Below are 21963 nucleotides of genomic sequence, written 5' to 3'. Positions count from 1 at the left end.
AGAAGCCACCCAAAGAAACAAGTAACTATTATAATCGATTTAATAAAAAAAAAAGAATCATTGTAAATCTAAATGAATCATTGTAAATATGAATGTGAAAAAAGATGTAAAACACATTGCTAATATCATTATTTATGCAATTTAAATAAGATATTTTCCTAGCATTCTGTACTGGAAAAAATATATAGATAGATAGATAATTGTGTAATATATCCTGTGTAACTGAACTATAACTGATTATAAACTATTACTAAAATCGTTATTACTACTAATAACACACGAATTGGTGAACTATATGACTTGCGCACTGAACAAAGTATGCGATAAATTGGAATCTGAATTGAACCACAAGTGAAAAATTGTAGTATTATCATTTAAATTGTATGTAATTATATTGAATTGTATGTATTATATAAATATATGTATTATATAAATTGTATGTATAATTAAATTGTATGTATATGTATATAATTTATTTGACAGATAATAAAGTATTATTTGACATTGAAAATTTGATATTGAAACGTGACGCCTCCAGGGAGTCCCTCATCGAGGGAAGGCACTTGCTCTACAGATCTCTGTCTCCACCACTGAATCTACCAACTACAGCGAACCGCAACTACCCCAAAGCCATGTACCGCCCACCAACACCACCACTAATCTTTTCATAGACAATCACAAACATCCATGCCCACGCGGGATTCTAACTCGCTGCCTTTTGGCTGGAGAGGGGATACTTTGACCACTCAGCCAGCCAGGCCAGCCGAATTTTAATATACTTTTTTCCCCTAGACTGCATTTTTTTCCCCCTAATATCATGTATTTCTATAACTTAGAAACTGTTCCAGCCAATAAAGGTAAAATTGGATGGCCGTTAGCTTGATCTTATCAACCTTGCATTCGCCTCAGTCCATTCCAAAAATAGAGAAATATATTAACCAGCATCCCAGTATTACCTTGAAAACTATAATCTAATCACCAATTATCACGGATTTTTCAAGTTTTTTTTTTTCTTTAAATGTCTTTGCCTTTGGAAAAAGTGCTATAGTAAGATTTACAGAATTTCAGGCTATGGCTTTTCATAGGGCCCAGCTATTTGATCAGGTTTGTCAAAAAGTCTTTTGAGAAACTTATGCACTGCAGTTTTCTTCGTATTATCTAGAAGACAGACTATATAAATATTTCCTCTCCAGGTAGTCACTGTGAGTGCAAGGATGTGGATGGAATTTTATTCTGAAACTTGTGTCAATATGCAGAGTTTCTTAGGGATATGTACTTTTAACAATTTTCTTTCTTTGGTGTTCACGAAAAAGAAAGAATCATTATTTCCACCTGATCCTGTTTCTGAAAATACCCGGATCACTCAATTGTTTAGTCGATGATTTTTTTTCTTGATGTCATTTTAGACTACTCGTAAATTTGCCGGTAGACAAATGAAGATTTGTCTACCGGCAAATTTACAAATTATTAGCTCCCCTCTCTTTTTTTTTTTTTTTTTTGGAAATACGTTGATTCTAGTCGTTTACACAATCAGTGCCCTCTCAATGAACATGACGTGAGAATACGGCAAAAACTGCTGTCATATTGTCTTCTTAATCCTAAACGAATATATACTGTACTCTAATACGGATCAATTTTTATGAGGTGCCGAGCTAAATAGAAGACTTTGCTAGGGTGAACGGAATATGCTGCTTATCCCTTGCAACTCACTATTGGGACTAGGAAAACAGCACTTTATGTTAGGCACATTTTCCAGTGCAACGAAAATAACAAAGAAAGAGAATCAGTTTGATTGCAGACAAAATAAATATTGAGTCATCAACGAGACTGACTAACTCACCTTAAGTTGAAAAGTCGTTGTAATATTTCGCATCCCAGACGACATGTGAATCAAAATCTTTTCAACTAAAGGATATATGCAGTTTTTCGACCTGCTGTACGAATTTCTATACAGATTATAATCTGTAATACAGGTTCTATATGTTAGTAATACAGTAAATGAAGGAAGAACTAATCCATCATGATTACCCATTTGGTCGTAGTATGTGTAGCTATGGTTACGGAATGAATATATGTGCATTCATTATGAATAAGGGATTGGAATACAACTCAAATGGATATAGAGATTATTTACAGGGGGGGGGGAGTAATAATGAGAAACTAGTTTACAGTAATATATTTTAACAATTACTGTATTATATACTTTTTTCATTATAATACAAATATTTATCATAATTTTATATCTCAGATTTTACAGATTCATCAAAGAAATAAATTCTTTTGATAAATTTATCAAAACATTTTATCACTACAGGCAATTAGATCACCGGCACTTCTTTATTCAGAGTAGTGACTACTTTGGTAAACTGTTGAAAATCAACATTTAATCTCACGATCAACGGTAATTAGTTTTGAGCCAACTAAAATTCAGATTTGAACACACAATCCATATTATTAGTAAATTTAGTAAATTCTTTGATGTGAGGGAGTGTGTAAGTACAGTTTTGTTTGCAGCAAGGTGGTTGGAATACGGCTGAATTAACTAATGTCATAAGGCCAGTATATCATGTTATGCTATGCGAATGCTTTCCGACTTGCTTTGTCTGTTTTTGTAGGATGAAAAATCCTTGCTTACAGAAAGAAAAATCCTGCCACCTCCGTATGGGTTGGACAACTATTTGAAAAGTCCATGCAATAGCTATTTGCATCCTAGACGGAATTCGAAGCTATGTATTTCCAACCAACGGGAAAATGTAGCTATCCTCGTACGGAAGTGCTGTTTAGACTATGCAGAAGCAATAATAAAGAGGCTTATTACATCAGGCTCCTGGCAATAATGCATTGCCAGGAGCCTGAAGCAATGCTAAAGCAACCAGATGCTCCAGTTTTTGACTGGAAAAAGGGGTCCATAAAAAGTGGATATCCCCAAAAGAATAAAAATAAATAAATAAATTTATTTACCTTAAAAATAAATCATTTTCATTCCGGATAAGAGTAATACATATTGCATTTATAGCATAGTTTGTTTCATAAACACAAGGAATAATAAGTTACAAGTAAAGTTATTCAATATCAACCTGTTGTTTAATTTTGAAATACTCACGTGCTCTTGGGGTGTGTTGATTAGTCTCTCCAGATCCTGGAATATTCTTGTTCCACAGTACTCGGGCTATCTGATAGTAAGCAACACTCATAAGAGCAAAAGGAGCAACATATAGCATAAGCACGATGAAAAGCTGATAGATCCGGGTATTCTCATTGTTCCAGGTATAAGTGCAATCCGTAAGATAAAGAGTGTTTAAAGGAAGTCGATGACGTGTATCGAGCACAACAATTTCAGGCACAACTAGAAGTAGTGACAGAATCCAGATAATAAGAATAGACGTCTTTGCTCGAGCAGCTGTGCTTTTAAATCGAAGAGGATGGCAAATGGCATACCAACGGTCGATAGATATGAAGGTTAGTGTCAGTACGGATACCGACACGGAAACACTCTGAAAGAAATGCGAAATAAAGTTTATTTAGGAAACCGTTACTTTTGAAAGTGAAAAACCATACACACTAATGCATACGAATAAAGGAGATGGAAAGGAGGAGTAGACTGAATTCTTAAATTACTTAAAATAATAATTTAAAAAAAAAACATGTTAAAGGATATCGTCTCTTACAGTACAGCCTCTTTAGAATTGGTACTTTAGAACTAAGGCCTCGAGGGATTAGTGTAGTTTATCTATTAATTGATCGCGTTCACAGACTGGTTTCGCTTTTCCCCCCTTTTCTTTTCCTTGCTAAAGGATCCAATCTTAATCCGTGGTAGCAGCAGTGCAATAGCACTGCCACTAACAACACCGACTAAGGTCGGATAATTCTGTCTCGACTGTGACTTAGCTTTTATGAGTACTTTTTCTGTGAGTATTTCCTGTTTTCTATATATTCCAACAACTGACTGTGAAAATGTTTCAAAGAAATCTTCAAAATTAAAACAAATTGATCACGTAATTAATCAGTTTGTTGCATCCAAGAAAAATTACTTACCGGAAATACAATAGAAATGCAATAAATAATACATTTATTTGTTTAAAATTATTTCTTTATTATTTACATTTTTTATTTAATTTTAATTATTTATTATTTTTAATTAATTATTTTTTATTATTATTATTATTTAATTTTAATTATTTATTATTTTAATTAATTAATTAATTAATTATTGTTTGTTTATTATTTTTAATTAATTTATTAATTTATTATTATTTATAATAAATAACTTTTATTATTAAAAGACCAGAAGATAAATGATAAAATATACAAAGAGCCAACAAGTTTCACTAGCCACTGTCTAGCATTTTCAAGGCTGAACTGGTGTGAAAGCAAATGCATTGAGTTACATTTCAAACATGCACTTTAGTAACTGTTAGGCCGTTACATTTTTTCCTTCTGTTTGAAGGCGTGCATGTGTTCGAAAGCTTCAGTCAGATTTCCGGTACATGACCACGTGTTTTGTAGTTATTTGCATATTGTAATTCCGTCGAACTGAGAGAGATGATGAGATTTTTCCATATGTCTTTAAGAACAATGCCGTGATTTCTATTTAAATTATTGCCTGTGCGTAATACCACAGCTGCTTCTTTTAAAGTTCTGTATCTGTAGTCATTCTCGATGTAAGGTATAGAACTGTTTTTCCAATCTATAACGTGATTTGATGTTGAGGAATGATGTGCTAAACCAGATGTGATGATTCTATTATGATTGACATCCCCCACATTTCCTTCTGTCTTATTTCAACACTTCTAGAAGTCTGACCAATGTAAGAAAGGCCACACGTGCAGGGAATTTCATACACTCCAGGACATTTGAAGAAAGGTACCTCATCTTTAGGTGATCCTAAGATATGTCTGATCATGGTAGTTGGTTTAAAAACCACTCTGATGTTATGAGCTTTTAACATTCTCGCCAATTTTGTGGAAACTGAATTAATATATGGAATGACAGCTGTGGACACATATTGGGGTACTGTAACACGTTGTTGGTGGTTGTCTTTAAATAGCCATTTGTTTAAAATGTTAGAAGGGTATCCATTAAGAGATAGAGTGTTAGCTATTAGTGACAGTTCTCTCTGCACATCTGTTTCTTTTGAAATAGACCTTAAGGTTCTATTACGGAGCATGTGAATGATGCTGTGTTTTTGTGATCTATGATGGTTGGACGAATAATGTAGATATCTACCAGTATCTGTGGGTTTCCTGTAAATGGACAGTTGGAAATTGTTATCTTCTTTCTTCACTAGGATATCAAGAAAAGGAAGTTCTTTGTTCTTCTCCAGTTCTATAGTAAATTTGATCTTATTGTGTAGTAAGTTGATTTTGTTCAGAAACACGAGAAGGTTTTCCATGGTGTCTTTCCAGATGATGAACACGTCATCGACATATCTCCACCAAATTGACGGTTTTGGTACAATGGTGGAAAGAATATCCTTTTCAAGTTTTTCCATAAAAAGGTCTGCACATGGTGGTGACAGAGGACTACCCATGGCTAGACCTTCCAATTGTTTGTATACAGTGTTGTTAAATTTGAAGAAATTTGATTTCAAGCAACGATGAAACAGCTGTGTGATGTCTTGAGGGAAAAGATCTTTCAGAATGTTAATCATTATTATTATAAATTTATAATAAATAATAAATTGACTGCCCACCAGTCTTCAAAAAATTACAATGACTACCTAGCCTACTTTTTTGAGGAATTTATTATATATATAAAATAATAATAAACTTATTTACTTATTTATAAAGAAGTGATTGGGAAAGAATGCAAATATTAATTCCCCCCACCCCACCCCTTCCGAACTTCGTATGCAATGTCGTCACGATTTTTGCGTCTATGTATAATATAAATTGATGTGATCTATCATACGAAGAAGAAGAAGACATAGACACTAAAATATCAAACTTTATCAAAGTAAATAGCATAATAAATAATATATTTAAGCCATCCCAAGTACAAAAACACACTAGAATCAGACTATATTGATTATGTTGGTTTTGACAAGACATTATAGTTTTGTCAAAACCAACTCTACTACACGGAAGCGAAACATGGACCATAAAAAGGAAAGATGAAAAACGAATTCAAACTGCAGAAATTAAATTTCTCAGAAAAACAGCTGGATATATCAAGTGGGACCATAAAGCAAATGAAGAAATTTTACAATCCCTGAATATAAAACCAATTAATTACTACATAAGATCAGTATAAACAAAAATGGATAGATCATTTAAATCGAATGGACAACAGCAGACTATCTTATCTTATCCTATAGCCGAAAATCTTATACAAACAATAAAATAAGTGGAAAAAGAAGAATCGGAAGACTAAGAAAGAAATAGCATGAGACCGGAACAGGCCACCTGTTCTAAAATCCATATTAGGAAGAAGTATAATATAATTACCTTTGCAATCATGTATTTGTTCTTCTGTGTACTAGGACGGTATTTTCTTTTTAAATTCCAGCTTGTGTGTCTGTGTGGTAGCACAGGTTCCAAGGGCTTTTTAGCTGTTTCATGATAGAAATTATCGTCAGGTAAAGTCGATCGATAAAACTAATAAAATTAAGTATAATTATATTGACTATAATGAAATTAGAATCGTCGGCACTCAAGCGTGTCCATCTGTGACATTGAGTGTGTCGCAACTCGACATGAAATCGTTAGTGATGGCAGACAAATTACACCTTATTGATCGAACTTGTTAGAAAATATTAGAATATGATTTTTTCTCCAATTTCTTTTCCAAGAGCTTAAAATGTTCTCATTATTAATTAATCAACAAATCAGCGAATTGTTTATTATATGCATTTTGTAGCGTATCAATATTCTTCCATCGATCTTCCTAATGTTAAGAGCTATGAACTCCTTATCCTTATAAGGACTGGCTTAAAGGGGCGAAGCAAGAATGCTTTTCATCTTCCCCGTTATCTGTAGAGGACAGTGTATGGATAAGGTGTTATTGAGTAATTAAAGCTCTGATCATGGCAGGAGGATAACAGCAATAGCCGAGCCTCAGTTAGAACTTCATTGGCTACAGCATTGCCATCCATTACCCTCCACGGATATTGGATTGAATGAATCAATCACCGCATCTCACGGTCGATTGATCCATCCAGCTATGAACTCCTTTAAGCAGACAGCAATTTATTTCTAGAATATGAAAGACTATTTATGGTATTTTAGAGCCCTCCTATAATAATAATAACAGGAGGGGCCTATTTTAGAACCCTCCTATTATTATTATTATTATTATTATTATTATTATTATTATTATTATTATTATTATTATTATTATTATTGATATTGCTATTCAGCCTGTATCTTCCCCACTGCTGAATGAAGGCCTCCCCATTGTCGGAGGGTTAGGTCTATTTCTTCCATTGCGATCTATTCCATATTGAGAAAGTACACACACACACACACACACACACACACACACACACACACACACACACACACACACACACACACACACACACACACACACACACACACACACACACACACACACACACACACACACACACACACACACACACACACACACACACACACATTGGTTGCCCACCAATCTTCAAAAAGTTACTTAAGTTACTAAAACTGCCTCGCCTACCTTTTTGAGAAATAAATAAAAGATATCTCCTATGTGTGTGTGTGTGTTTGAATGAATGTATGAAGATGAAAGACAATAATCAGAAACATCCATACCACAGCGGGATTCGAATCCACAATCGAAATCTTTCGGCTGGAGAGCGGATACCCTAATAACTTGGCCACCGAGGCCGGCATTGTCGACAGTGGGAAAAAGTGAATTTCCAAAGTGTTATGAATTAAAAGATCATTTTCAGATATTCCCCACTTCATGTGATCATTTTTGGTTTCAGCGAATTAATTTTATGTGTATCCCTCAGAATGCGTGATACAGTCAAGTCAAATCAAGGCTTGATAAAATCGGCAGTTTTCAGTGGAGTAGGGAATAAAGGCACTCATCCCAGCAAATATAATTTCAGTTATAACTTTGAAGAAAAATGCTTTAATCAGAAAAACAGAAACATAATCAGACTCTGGAAAACACGCATAGAAATTCCGAAGGTCATCCCATTTGGTACCATTCTACATCCGTGGGATACGAAGCTGAGACTGGCTAGGACGATCTCCAGGTAAAGAAACATGGACAAGGTTATGGTCAGAGTTGCCAAAATGAGAGCTAATTTCAATGGTGTGTATTCGGGGGGAGAGCTGGCTAAGAAAAGGTCCAGACTGTTGCGAGAATGACAAGGATTTTCTGCTATTGTGGTAAGTGAACGATTTGCGTTACATCACTACTGTCAGGAAACAGTTCATTTTCCTTCCATTTTGGTCTGTGAAGTGAGAAAATTCTGGACATACATTGAAATGTCCATAGTCTTAGTGGAGATTAGTGCACTCATCTCCACTTATCTTAATGTCCTCTTCAACACTGCATTTATCCGATGTGATGACTTAATTACCTTAGCAATGCGGTCCCTATACTTTAACCGTACACCATCCCTCCCAGTTCTCTAGATTCAAATAGTCAATACTACTTGTAGCAAATTATCATTAAAAAATACGCTTCCTGAAATGTCCTCAATCCAAAATACATAACTTTGCACTTAATAACATTTAATTGATATTTATTGTCATTTGCACATAGAACCAGTTTGTTCATATCAGCCTGCAATGATTCTTTATCAGAAATATGTCTTGTTACCCTTTCTAACTTTACACTATCCTCAAATAATTGTGTATGAATATGTACTAATATATACCAACCCAGTATCATTAATTTACAAGTTTAGCAACAAGACTCAAGTACGTGCCCTGTGATACCCCACTGGCCACCATGCGTTTCTTAGACTAAATTCCTCCATACATTACTCGTTGATACCTGTTATTCAGCCTCTCTCTCTCTCTCTCTCTTTCTGCTATCGATGCCACAAGCCTATTTTGTATTCATCCCTTTGAGACTGTTATTGGTGAATGGACATGCCACAAAACGTTTGGAATTTGCCATAGCAAATTCCAAAAGTTTTGTGGTATGTCCATTCACCTTATTCAACTGCAGTCACTCTAATAAAATGTGAGCAGATTGCTTAAGCAAGATGCTCTCCTTTATAGAGGATACAATTGCATGATTGAGTACACACCGTTTATGTTCCACTTACATGAACGTTATCTAGATAGACATAGACATCTAGAACGTTATCTTATTACTGATAGATAACGTTCTAACGTTAATGATCTAATTTTCCTTGAATCTACCTAAAGGACCTCGACTGTGATTTAGCCTGTATTCTTTCCATTGCTCCCTAGTTCAAAATCATCAGATGAATGCAGCCTTCCTTGTTACCAACCATTTATTGGATAATGATGATGCATTCAAGAGCCGAGCCTCGTATATGTTTCTCGAATCTATAGTTCAGTGGAAATACCATATAGAATTTTTTAAAGGAAGTTTCTAAACGAATTTTGGATTACAGGATTTCATTTTAATACGATAAATATGTCATTAACTCTTTTAAACGAAAAAATAAAAGATTCTCAAAATCGTTTGTTTCCTAACATCGCGTCACTATCATAAAAATGTCAGTTCCAGTACGATGCCTTTAGCAACTATGTAAGGACTTTTCTAATGGTGCCAGAGTTTATTTATTTCAGTCGTTTTCGCACTCTGATGGCATTTAGTTGCTTCCGACAGTTTAAGTGCCTGCGCGGCTCATTGCACAGTATGGTTTATTATTTCTTCACTCGAAAACATGCGAAAGTTCACGTGATACGGACGTCATTTCTTAAACCGTATCTGATATCCCGCGTTGCCAAGAAAATACACCACGCTGTTCCACATGGCCTACACGTGCAAACGCCAACTTGAACTTGGAGGCTATATTTATGTCTCACTTTTTATGTGTCAGTGAGTCTGTAGATCTGGCTCTCAAAATCATAAACGTGGAAACACCTATATTGTGTGGTATAATTTCTAGGGAAAAACCTTCATCTGAATTATAGGAATCAGAGCAGTTTTTTTGCATAACAATTCTAATAAAATGCAGAATTATTTCTTTTATATAATCTTTAATGAATTTCGATTTCCTCTACAAAAAAAAAATGCTATCGTCTTATTTAAAATGAAAATGAAAAGTATTTTAAACTGAAATTAATAATTATTATTATTATTATTATTATTATTATTATTATTATTATTATTATTATTATTATTATTATTATTATTATTATTATTATTATTATTATTATTATTATTATTAAAAAATTATTATTATTATTATTATTATTATTATTATTATTATTATTATTATTATTATTATTATTATTATTATTATTATTATTATTATTATTATTCCTGATACCTCCAAGGAGTCCGAAGACTCATCGCGGGAGGACACCTACAACTGTCTCAACTGCTACACCGAACCTCTACTATGAATCATCTCCATCAACGCCACCTACCGCCCACCTCCACCACAACTAGTATTTTTTGTTGTAATGCTTTTTGATTTAATATTAGAATTTCAAATTTTAAACTGGATTTCAGTATCTTCAGTATCATCTTCAGGCAGAAAAAAAGGGGGTAGATTTAAATAAAGCAAATGTTTACTGAAATTTTATTGTCTTATGTTCGTGCGTGCGTGTGTGTGATCAAAGTATCAGTTATTTGTGTTTGGCCTTTGCATTCTGTAAAGGTCAGACTCAAATACCCGATGCACTCATATCGAAAAAAAAAAAAAAAAAGTCCTTTGGGCTATTTTGGCTGTAATTAGGTGTGTTCTCCAACTAATCTTGTCTGCTTTCATTCAGGACAAAAGCTTTTCCACCTCTGCATGAACTCTGTGAACTCCAACTCCTGCCTTCAGTTGAAAAGCTTGTAAAGATTCTGTGCATTCTTGGAGTGTCATCCTCTGAAATAGCCATTATACAATAGAAAGTTAAATACCTGTAGTACACTACTCGGGAATTGTCATTGTTTTATGGCTTTGTGTTTCTTCAGGCCATCTTGAGTACATTTCCATACAGTAAATGGACATTATACATACGTCTTCGTTAGCAAACCAGTAACGAAATCACAACACAGTAAAATAAAATTTTACGTTAGCAACATTACAAAATTCAAAGGGTTCGGTAAAAAAAGAAAAAGAAAAAAAAACACGATCCCAGTATGATTAAATTAGAATGAATATTTTCCTTCTTTCTTCCCACAAGAAACTCATGGTTTTTTAATTCCCATAATTCGGATAAATCGATTAAGATAGCATACCCAAAATTTAAGTCTATCCGTCACTATTTAGAATTACAGACACAGGATGGCGACACATTCTACCGTATTCTCGTCGCCCTTCGGCACGTTTGTAGAAAATGTAGTTGCTGCGATGATGATAGTTTAGACCGGGCAAGGCAGCCTGCATACAAATTTCTAAAATGTAAGACTAAAAAGAGTATCATTTATTCCCTCTGGGGAAAAAAAAAGAACGAAAAAGTAGAGTAGAAGATTTATTTTATTTATAAATAAGCAGAATGCTACTGTAACATAAACTGAAATAAGTTATTTGTTTAAGGTTACATTTACTGGGACATGAGATCCTTTTATCCAAAAAATATATCAGTATCTTGCCTTAATTAATTGCGAAGGTATCTTGTTTATCCCTTAGTTAATTCCCCATAAAGGATCTTCTGAGCTAATCTCGTAGTATTGAATGTATTCTCTGCTACGTCTCCTTGCTAATTTAAAAAGATTCCATTCATTAATTTATCAATTTTTCCTTTTTCATATACGTGTTCAACTTAGGATTATTTTTCTCTGTCAATACGTAATGTATTAAAAGTATGCGCGCATCATTTTACTGTTTTTATTTTCTAAGTTCGTTTTCTAATAATCAGTTTTGTAATTTACCATGTAAATTTCCAAACTTTTTACATATACTGAAACGAAACCGGAATGTAAAAATAGAGCACTTCGATTTAACAGAATATTTAGCTACGTACGTTCGGCGACCCCGTATAGGAATGGGAGCAGCTGAAGAAGACCAAGAAGAATTTAGCTAAGTACGTTAGGACACTCAAGATGCTTCGATCTTACGTGTTGCGATGTGTATATTGTGTGGTCAACTCCTTACTTGTATCACGTAGTTCTTTAAGTTCAGATTACTCAGCACAATTGCCTACTATACTTCGTCGCAAGCATCCAGGAGAATAGACATCCTGGGATAATTAAGCTTCTTAATTATACAAGTTAATTAAACCTAATAGGACATGAGACTTTACTTTGGGTTATTTCCAAAAGTTAGTAATTACTTCTGGTGGTGGTGGTTACTGAAGAATTAAACAACAATTAGGCACTGGAACAAGTCTTACTGGTCAACAATCATTAAGCCGATATTAAGAGACACGAATATATACTTAACACTTTTGAAATAAAAGGATAGGCTGATACTTCATCTGGTTTGTACCAGAATTCAGTGAAGTGAACTGTTAAGAATAAGATGTAAATGATCTTTGACCAACTTGAAAAGAAGACCAATTGGTAGCGTTGTAGCTACAACGCTACCAATTAAGTTACAAATTCATAAATATTATGCAAGCAAAAATTATTTTTCCTAAGATGAAATATTAAACTCCGGAAGTCATAAATCAACTTTGCATTCATTTCCACAAAGCAAAGCGTCTGGATGAAAAGTTTATTTTCAAAACCGAACATATAATGCTACTAAGATAAGTAGCACACTATTAAAAGAAAGAGGTGTCAGATAAGAAGAAATTGGTCGGTTCAAGTAACGGAGCTCTTCCCATTAAACAGGAAAGCTATTTATAGGGACAGCTGCATCCAGGTTGAAGCAGACGTTCAGACACAAAAGGCACTCGATGTTTGTGTACGGTGGCACGTTTGTGAAATGGACCCAGGTGAAGAGTGTAAACCAGTTGTTTGAATGAAAACCTTTGAACGTGACGGCAGTTAAAATATTTACTAGAATATACTGTATATGGGTTAACCCAATGCTTGCATGGTTGTCATGTTTTAATTTTGCGAAGGCTCACGAAATTTATGAGCATAATACATGCTCATAAATTTCGTCAGGAACTTGGCCGGAGGTTAAACAAAAAAGAAAGGACCAACAGTAGTTCTGATAATCCTTTTCAACTTAAATAATGTTTAATTAAATTATGGAACCTTCACTTATTTAAAAATATAATTGATACTTTCGAAGTTATAAATATTTTATTATCTACAGTTCAAGTTGTCTTTAGGTAGTTTCCCAACAGTAGGCAAGCACTAGTTAACTATCTTCGTCCTTGTATGCCGTAACAACAGCGTTTTTTAAAATCTTTTGTTAACATTTTGTATCATATTCGGGACTGTTTACTGAGCCAGTAAACAGTCTAGAGAAGATGAGGTATTCCACGCATACAAATGAATATTTTATGTATGCATTTCTCGACGCACTCACGTTCGAAAATCTTTGTTGAAATTCTTAGTGTTCTTTGCTATAGTTCGCCTATTTTCAGAGGCAGTTCGTCTAAGATGTTGATGGCCTCTGTCATTCATCTTTATCTTTCAACGTGAAGCATTTTTCGCTGTCGCGAATTTCTTCTTCTCTCTCTCTCTCTCTCGTTTTAAGGCAAGAAACTTAACCACTGTCTTCACTAACATTCCCGCTAAAGCCGATGCTGCTTTTAAAGATGTTGCAGATGCGCTAGATGACACCTCTCTAAGTCTGTCCCCTCACACTCTTCGTATTATATTGATGGATTACCTGTGTGCAGATACTTTTATGCAAATTATTCTGTTACAGCATACTAACTTGGTGGGATCTGTGATATCTACGAGACTGCCATTTTTCTTTCTTTTTTTTTTGTTCTCTGGTTACTGTATATGATCCTAAATCGTTAATAATTCTTAAACGGTAAATAATTTTATATAATAATTTTATATAAAATTATATAAAAATTATATATACAGTATATAATTTTTTTTTCATAAGCTGATAGGTTTTTAGTGAACACTTTGTGAGGAAGAAGACTTTTGAAGGATTTCTTGTATAATCATTTTATAAATTGTAATGCAGTAAGAAAACGTTTGTATATAATCATCCTTGTTTTGGAATGGCATTGTTCTATAGTGCCACCATCATTCGTTATCACAAGGATTTGAAGCCATAGTCAGTTCTTGTATACGTACACATAATTTTATTTTAATTTTGTTATTAAAATAGCCATTGAAACGACACATTTCAATAGATATTCTAAATACTAAATTGTTTTATGTGATTCACATGGGCGAGAACCACAAAAAAAGACATAAATAAATTTCATATATTTTTGTTTTTTATATTTTTATAAATAAAGTTCATATATAATCACATTCATTTTTTTAAACCTGTAATATATGTGCTTGTACCGTGGGCTAAGTTTTTTTTTTTTTTCTATTAGGTAGCATTAAATTCCACGAAGTCAAAGAAGAACTATTATTATCATCTCGAATTTTGCCATTCAAACGGAATTATAACGAAATAAAAAAAATCTTTCACAATCAGTCTCGAATATAGGACTAATTTAACAACGAAATTCTTTAATACTGCATTTACACATCGTCTACTTTTTTTGTTTGTACAATATAGTTTGAAATTGTTCAGAGTTGAATTTTCTTTTGTAGATATTTCTGTTGTTTTCGCAAGCGTTGTCTTGATACCTGTGAACAAATCTTCGGTTCAAAGAACTTTATCGAATGTGTGAAGGTTATACTGCGTTTACGACACGCCGATCCAAGCTCATGTACTCTAGACATAATTTTGTTATTTCAAAGTATGCAATGAAAATAAACCCATTGAGGTAAAAATATGAATGACGCAAAATAAAATAAATCCTCCGATGCCTTTTATTCCCCACTGTGAGCAGGCGGAATGCTTTCCTCTTATCTAACTTTTTAGGATATCGGTAGGCACAGTTGCCAGACTAAAGTCGTTATCTTAAGTAGTTAAGTTTATGGATAGCAACAGGTTGAGAACAACAGGTCAATGAATTAAATGCTAAATTTCATTAAACTCCTGCGGAATTTAACGAAATTTAGAGCGCGTCCCCTGGGTGGCGGATAAGGGAGCCCACCAGATATGTTGGGGTGGTCCGAATATGTTGAATAAGGACTCGTGGACTAACAGGGCCACAGGGGGGGGGGCTATCATCTTGATAGCAAGGGAAGTGGATATTTCTATCTCTACTCTATCTCTATGTCTTCTCTTTAAAATTCCTTCCTACCACTTTAAGGCAAGCTTGAAATCCTCAAAAAAAAAAAAGAAAGCCTCTCGAAAGTATAAAAGAAAATCAGAACATAGAAGAAGAATGGTCAAACCTAAAAACCATATTGACAAAAGCTGCAAAAGAAAGTTTAGGAACAAAGAAAAAGTGGAAAAGAAAAAGAGTCATTAGGGACTGGGATGATGAAATTAAATGCATTATTGAAGAAAAGAAAAAAAGCATCAACCTAAAAAACAATTGAATCAAAAATCGAATACAGCAAAAAAAAAAAAACAATAGTAAAAGCAGCATGCAGGAGAATAAACAGAAACAGAAAGAACAATTTTCTAACAAAATTAGAGAGATACTGTACGCTCAAAAGACCTAATGCATATAAAATCCTCAAATATCTAAGCAATGAAACTGGAAAAAAAGCAGATATTAATACCATTGAAATATAGAAACATGGCAAAATTACTACCAAGATCTGTGATATGATGAAAACATTCAAAACAGAAAACCACCCTTTGTAAACATCTCGGACAACTTGGAAAACATCACTCTAGAAGAATTAACAGAAGCATTAACCCAAAGCAAAACAGGAAAGGCTCCAGGAGAAGACATTATAAACTTGGAACTTATCAAATATGCAGGACTTGAATTCTTACTCAGGTTACTTAACTTTTATAATATGATTTGGAAAGAAGGAAAATGCCCACAAGATTAGACCAAAGCAATAGTTATCCCCCATCTACAAAAAAGGACACAAGTCTGATTGCAACAATTATCATGGAATCAGCTTCCTTAGTACCTGTTATAAAGTATATGCAAAAATCTTAGCATATAAACTTAAACGTATAGTAGACCCAAAATTAATAGAAGAACAAAATGGATTCAGAAAAGGCAGGTCTTTGCATAGACTCTGCATTTACGTTAAAATTACTAATCCAAAAAACACAGAGAAATGAACATAGAAACACACACAGCTTTTATAGATTACACCAAATCATTTGATAAAATTATTAGAGAAAATCTATGGGAAATCCTGGAAGAATATGAAATACCAAACCAACTCTTTAGAGCCTTATTTAATATATATCAAGATAATAAAATATCTGTGGATAACAATAATTCAACATCAAGTTGGAAACCAATAAATAGAGGAGTACGTCAGAGTTGTCCTCTCTCACTGGTTTATTTAATATACACAGAGATAAAATCATAAAAGATAACTAATGAAGGAGGATTCAAGATAAACCGTAACACCAGATTAGCTACTCTTCTTTTTGCCGATGACCAAATTATCTTTGGAAATAATGAAGATGAACTACAAAAATCATTATGCAGTCTAAATAATCTGATAAAAACATATGTTATGGAAATATCAACAGACAAAACAAAAGTCGTGGCCTTCAAAGGTGCTAATCCAATAAAAAGCAAATTAGTAATTAACAACAAAATAATAGTGCAAGTAAATACATTCAAATATTTAGGATGCACAATGCCGTATGAAAATGAAGCTGATTATATAGAACCAAAGATATCAAACTTTTTAAAAGTAGTAGGCATTATAAATAAAATTTTTAAACCCAATTATGTACAAAAACACACACGAATAAAAATCTATAATACAGTAGCTAACTTTATGGCAGTGAGAAATGGACCTTACTTTATGGAAGTGAGATAGACAACAACAAAAAAAAAGCAAACGAAAGAAGAATTAAATCATCCGAAATGAAATTTCTGCGCAGAACTGAAGGAGTCACAATAATGGACAAAATGAAAAGCAGCGAAATCAGAAAAAAACTTGGAATTACAATCTCCCTAAATGAAACAGTTATTTGCTAAAGATAAAAATGGAAAGAACACATACTGAGAATGAAGAGAAGCAGAATACCTAAACAAATTCTAAATTACCACCCAAAAGGTACCCGATGCAGAGGAAGACCCTTAAAAAGATGGAATTGACTCCGTAACAGGCCACTTGGCCTATAAGCCTGGAAAGGAGGAAGAAGAAGAAGAAGTAAATGGATCAACAGGTTGAGAACTCACAGCAAGAGTATGGCAGAAAATTGCCGCCATGGATTAAAAACTTAGCAAGATTTGAAAATTCCTACTTGCCTGCGACAAATGTCGACTAATTTGAGAATTATTTGAAAAACACAATTAAAAAAGTTCTCTAGTCAATGAATTAAATGCTAAATTCTCTCGTCTCGTAATTTGCTGTGCCTGTCAACACTTGTATTGGCAAGCGAGTTTGTCTATTTTTAGAGGAAGAAAAAACGATTTTCTGTAATAAATGAATAATATAATGTAATTTAAAAGCCCTGTATCTCCATATGAGACTAACTAATTTAACTTCAATTAAAAGTGACCTTATAACGGTTTTTTGTGTTGAACCAGGGTCTTTACCAGTAAAGGACATCATCAATTCTGACCGAGAGAAGGAAGTTCTCTGTGTACTTATCTCTCAAGTTTTATTAAATTCCATTGATCCATTTTATCGTAATATACAATTTCGACACTTTTTGTTCCTGAAAAAAAAAAAAAAGTCTGATTGAAACTAACATTATGGTGACTCGATAAGGTTTTGTAAGGATTCCAAATACCAAATTTCACCAAAATCCGCCAGACTGAGACCTAGAATAATTTGCGTATGGATGGATGGAGAAAAACGAAGCATCGGTGCTTATGCATTTTTGTAAAATTCTCCTGAAAAAAAGGGAACACGGAATATATTGCATAATATACTGGAGATTCCAAAAATATATTTTTCTTTTTCTTATCTTTTTTTTCCCGTATACGATATCCTTCAAGAGTTCGCAACCTTAGCATGTACTCAGTTTCTAAAACTCATTTCTTTCCATACCTGGTAAGCGTTATCAAAATCGAGGACCTTTCTGATTCACCATTGTAAAAACACATCTGTAACATAACTTAGTCGTAAAACAAATAAGATCTTACAAGTTAAATTAACTTTAGGTTGTATTTCAAATAAACAGCCAACAATGCTTGTAAGATTTGCAGTTAAAATTACTAATTACTATAATTCATCAATTAGTATTTCAGATTTAAGGTAGCAGAAAATTAATGAAGCTTTCTGTCGTCGTTACCTTTCCGCTAATTTAATAAAGAACCTTACATGAATAATTAATAACATATTAAGGTAATTTGTGCAGGTAACGAAACGATTTTTTCCTTTTTCCTTTACTTATGAATGTTACTGCTGTGGTCAATCGAAATTGATTAGTCCAACATACAGAAACTCCCTCGTCAAGAGAACACTAATTACATTATGGTTCTGTAGGATTGACTCATAATTAATATCTATTAGTTCTGGTAACCGGCTAAAAAGAAAGTGCAGTGATTAGTCCACTGAACGCATGGGCAAATCAAGGGACTGATGATGAAAGTCATAATTTAATGCGATGCTTCTCTTATCAATTATATCAGTAGTTAAAGAACATTTCCTGTAATTTTATCAGTACGATAATACTTTATCTCGATTTTACTGACAATCTTTAATGAACAGCGAAACGTTCGCGATATGTTCAGTTAATAAAAATATTTAAAATTTATGGCAGTCTCAGGAGGAGTGAATGAAGAGAAAAGAGTTAATTCGAGGCATTTTGAGTCGCATTATCACTGGGCATTGACTTAACTGCATTGTTTTTAAACAAATTTAGAAATAGATACTCACGTCACGCAAAAGTAGTCATTGATATATTTGTAGACTTCAGTTTGTGAATATCCTAAATCAAATCACTTCTGCTGTTTCACAATGATATGTCGTAGCTTGTCCTCAATTAATACTCGTGGAAAAGTACATTATCTTCTTCTTCTCTCTTCCATCATCTATGTGGATGATGATGAGGCCGAATGAACTCTTTCCACTTCTGTCTTTTCCTGGAGAGACCAAACAATTCTTTCCAGTTTGGTGTCGCTAATTCTGGACCATCCTTTGGATCTTTTACCTTTCATCGTTGTATACAGGGCTTTAATTGGTAATCTTTCTGTTCTCATTCTGGTCACATGGCCAAACCATCGCAGTCTTCTTTCTTGGATTTTGTCTACTATTGTTATTTCTTGATTTAGCCATTTCCTTATGTCTTCGTTTCTTGGTCTATCCAGCAGAGTTAACAATTTTTTCTCTTCAGCCTTTTTGAGATGCAGAATGATTTTTCCTTTTGGAAACACTGTTGCTTCAGCCATAATTTAAAAAAAAACCGACACAACCCTTACATTCAGCAATCACATTACCTTACTCTGGGATATTCTCATTGTTTGACTGCTTGTTTGTTGTGTCTGGAAGACTTAAAACACTATCATATTTGACATAATGTGATAGATTAAAATTAAAATAGATGTCATAACGTTTCGTAACTGCCAATTTCAAATTTTGCTCCCTTCTTAATCTTTTACAACGTATGACCTGGTTCTTTCTAAAAGGACTTCTTGTCGCATTTGGAATTGTAAATCAGAAAGGTCTGAACACTGTATTAATAGTTCGTAAATACGCTTATTTAACAAATTAAAATTTCATTATGTAGAAACGTACGTAAATGAACTAAAATGAATATTGTTATTTACTGATATTTACTCATTAGAACTAAAATAACTTTTTTTAAGTTATTTTTGCAAGCTAATATTGTTTATTTATTTAAAAATATTACATCTAAGAGTTCCTATTTAATAAATCTTAAAAATATCCGCCGTCAACATGTATGCACATCCTGACTTGTTTATCTGTGGGAAATAACTTTACAAACAGTTGCGTCATCATTGATAAATTTTGAAGAATCGAAACTTTTCTGAACTAGCTGTTCTATTCTTTTCCCCGAAAGACTTGGTTTCTATCTCGCGTTCATATACCGGAAGAACCTAAGCTGGACACCGTGTTGTAAACATAACTTTGCACATTAACATCTAGTGAACTAAGAACTGTTACCATCACGATAGCCAATTCTCCAGACCTCACTGCGCAACCATTTGTGAGGAAGTTTTATTTAAATACAGAATGAGGTTCCTAATAGAGATGGAAGGATATAGTGTAAGGACTTCAACGATTGTATTGGCAGAGAAATATTCTCTAAGAGAGCAGCATTTCATTTTGCAGAGCTCGAGTTTAAACATCATCTGTCAGACCTTGAGGGAAGATTATGATACAATGGGCTGCTAACAAAAATGCCCGCATTTACAGAAAAACGATATTGAAAATATTTCCAGCATTTAGTATGGATTATCATTATCCTCAGAAACGAACACATGAAGCGATACGAACATGTGTAATCAAATAAATCATAAAAATCTATTATACGCCGACCTCACTGGCAGCTGGTGGAAATTCTTCGGTACTGACAGGTGAACTGCGCTTTGAATAATTCCTCCTCGTTCACAGTCTTTTGGCTTATTATTAATATTATTATTATTATTCCTGATACATCCAAGGAATCCGAAGACTCATCGCGGGAGGACACCTACAACTGTCTCAACCACTACACCGAACCCCCACTACGAATAATCTCCATCAACACCATCTACCTACCACCCACCTCCACCACCACCACCACCACAACTAGTATTTTTTTGTCTGTAAACTGCGTGTGTTCTGGGCTTCTATCAACACTTGAAGTCTGGTTTTGAGAATAGCGTAAGATTTCTTTATTTCTATTTTGTGGGCCGTTTCTAGGCTGATAGTATTTTTATTTATTTATTTTGGATAGAGTATGGAAGTATGAAAATATGAAATAGAGTATAAAATAGGAAAAAATAATAAAAATATGAAAATATTTAGTATGAAACCATACCACATGCAATTATTTTTTTTTTAAAGATATTACCCGATGTTCAGGTAGAACTTTTACATATCTGTGTCTATGTTTGTCGATTTCTAATTTATATAAGTTTAAATTTTATTACTTTACAAGAATTCCAATAATTTTCCATATTTCTTTTTGTAATTTTATTAATTGCTGATGTTTTTTTTTTTTAAACAAAATAATGCTTTTTATTGATATCATGATTCTTAACTCACATTAACCATCAGTGTGTAATTTTCAAAGTAACAGGATACTTGAATAAAAATTAACATTTTTATCTTCTGCAACAGTTAATCTGGTTTGAGAGTAACAACTAATACGTGTTACGCTTGTTGTCATGACTATGATACAACGAGTGTTAGGAAACGATACTCGTCGTCATTTTATATATATATATATATATATATATATATGGTATAAAACGGAACGTTTATTTTTCCGTCATCTTGAGGTAAGTTAGGTAAGATATTCGTTTAAAATCTTCTAGTCTTCGCATCATTCCTACTTGTACCACGATTTTTCATATCATTGTCATATATGTATGTATATGAGTTACGTCGCAAAATTTACAAACCATTCTGTGTCTCAAGAATGAAGATAATTTTCTTGTACTTTATTATTTTAATTTATTATTTTTAAGATCATTTTATTATATTAATCGATTAGTATTAATATTAGTATTAGTATTAATGGATTTATTATATTAATCGATTGTTTTATAGGCTAAAGGAAAACATCAAACTGTTGAATTAAATTCTAAATATAGGCTGCTAAAAGTGGAGATTCCGAAGAATATTTACATTATACAATTATTTGAATGGTGAGTTAAATTGTATAAAAGC

General features: G+C 33.3%; 1 protein-coding gene across 1 annotated transcript in view; it reads right to left on the bottom strand.

Annotated features, from left to right (window-relative positions):
* The window catches only part of LOC150101008 (orexin receptor type 2-like), a 102652-nt gene that overhangs the window by 16159 nt on the left and 64530 nt on the right, over nt 1-21963 (bottom strand). The window contains exon 3 of the mRNA XM_090402144.1: nt 3104-3494. Within this exon, the coding sequence (XP_090258270.1) occupies nt 3104-3494 (391 nt within the window). The remainder of the gene's footprint in view (nt 1-3103; nt 3495-21963) is intronic.

Source organism: Typopeltis vanoorti, chromosome 12 (assembly GCF_054136105.1).
Source record: "Typopeltis vanoorti isolate ZY-2024b chromosome 12, IOZ_Tvanoo_1.0, whole genome shotgun sequence".
NCBI lineage: Eukaryota > Metazoa > Arthropoda > Arachnida > Uropygi > Thelyphonidae > Typopeltis > Typopeltis vanoorti.
The sequence above is the reverse complement of the archived record's forward strand: the minus strand, read 5'-3'. Positions and strand labels throughout refer to the sequence as shown.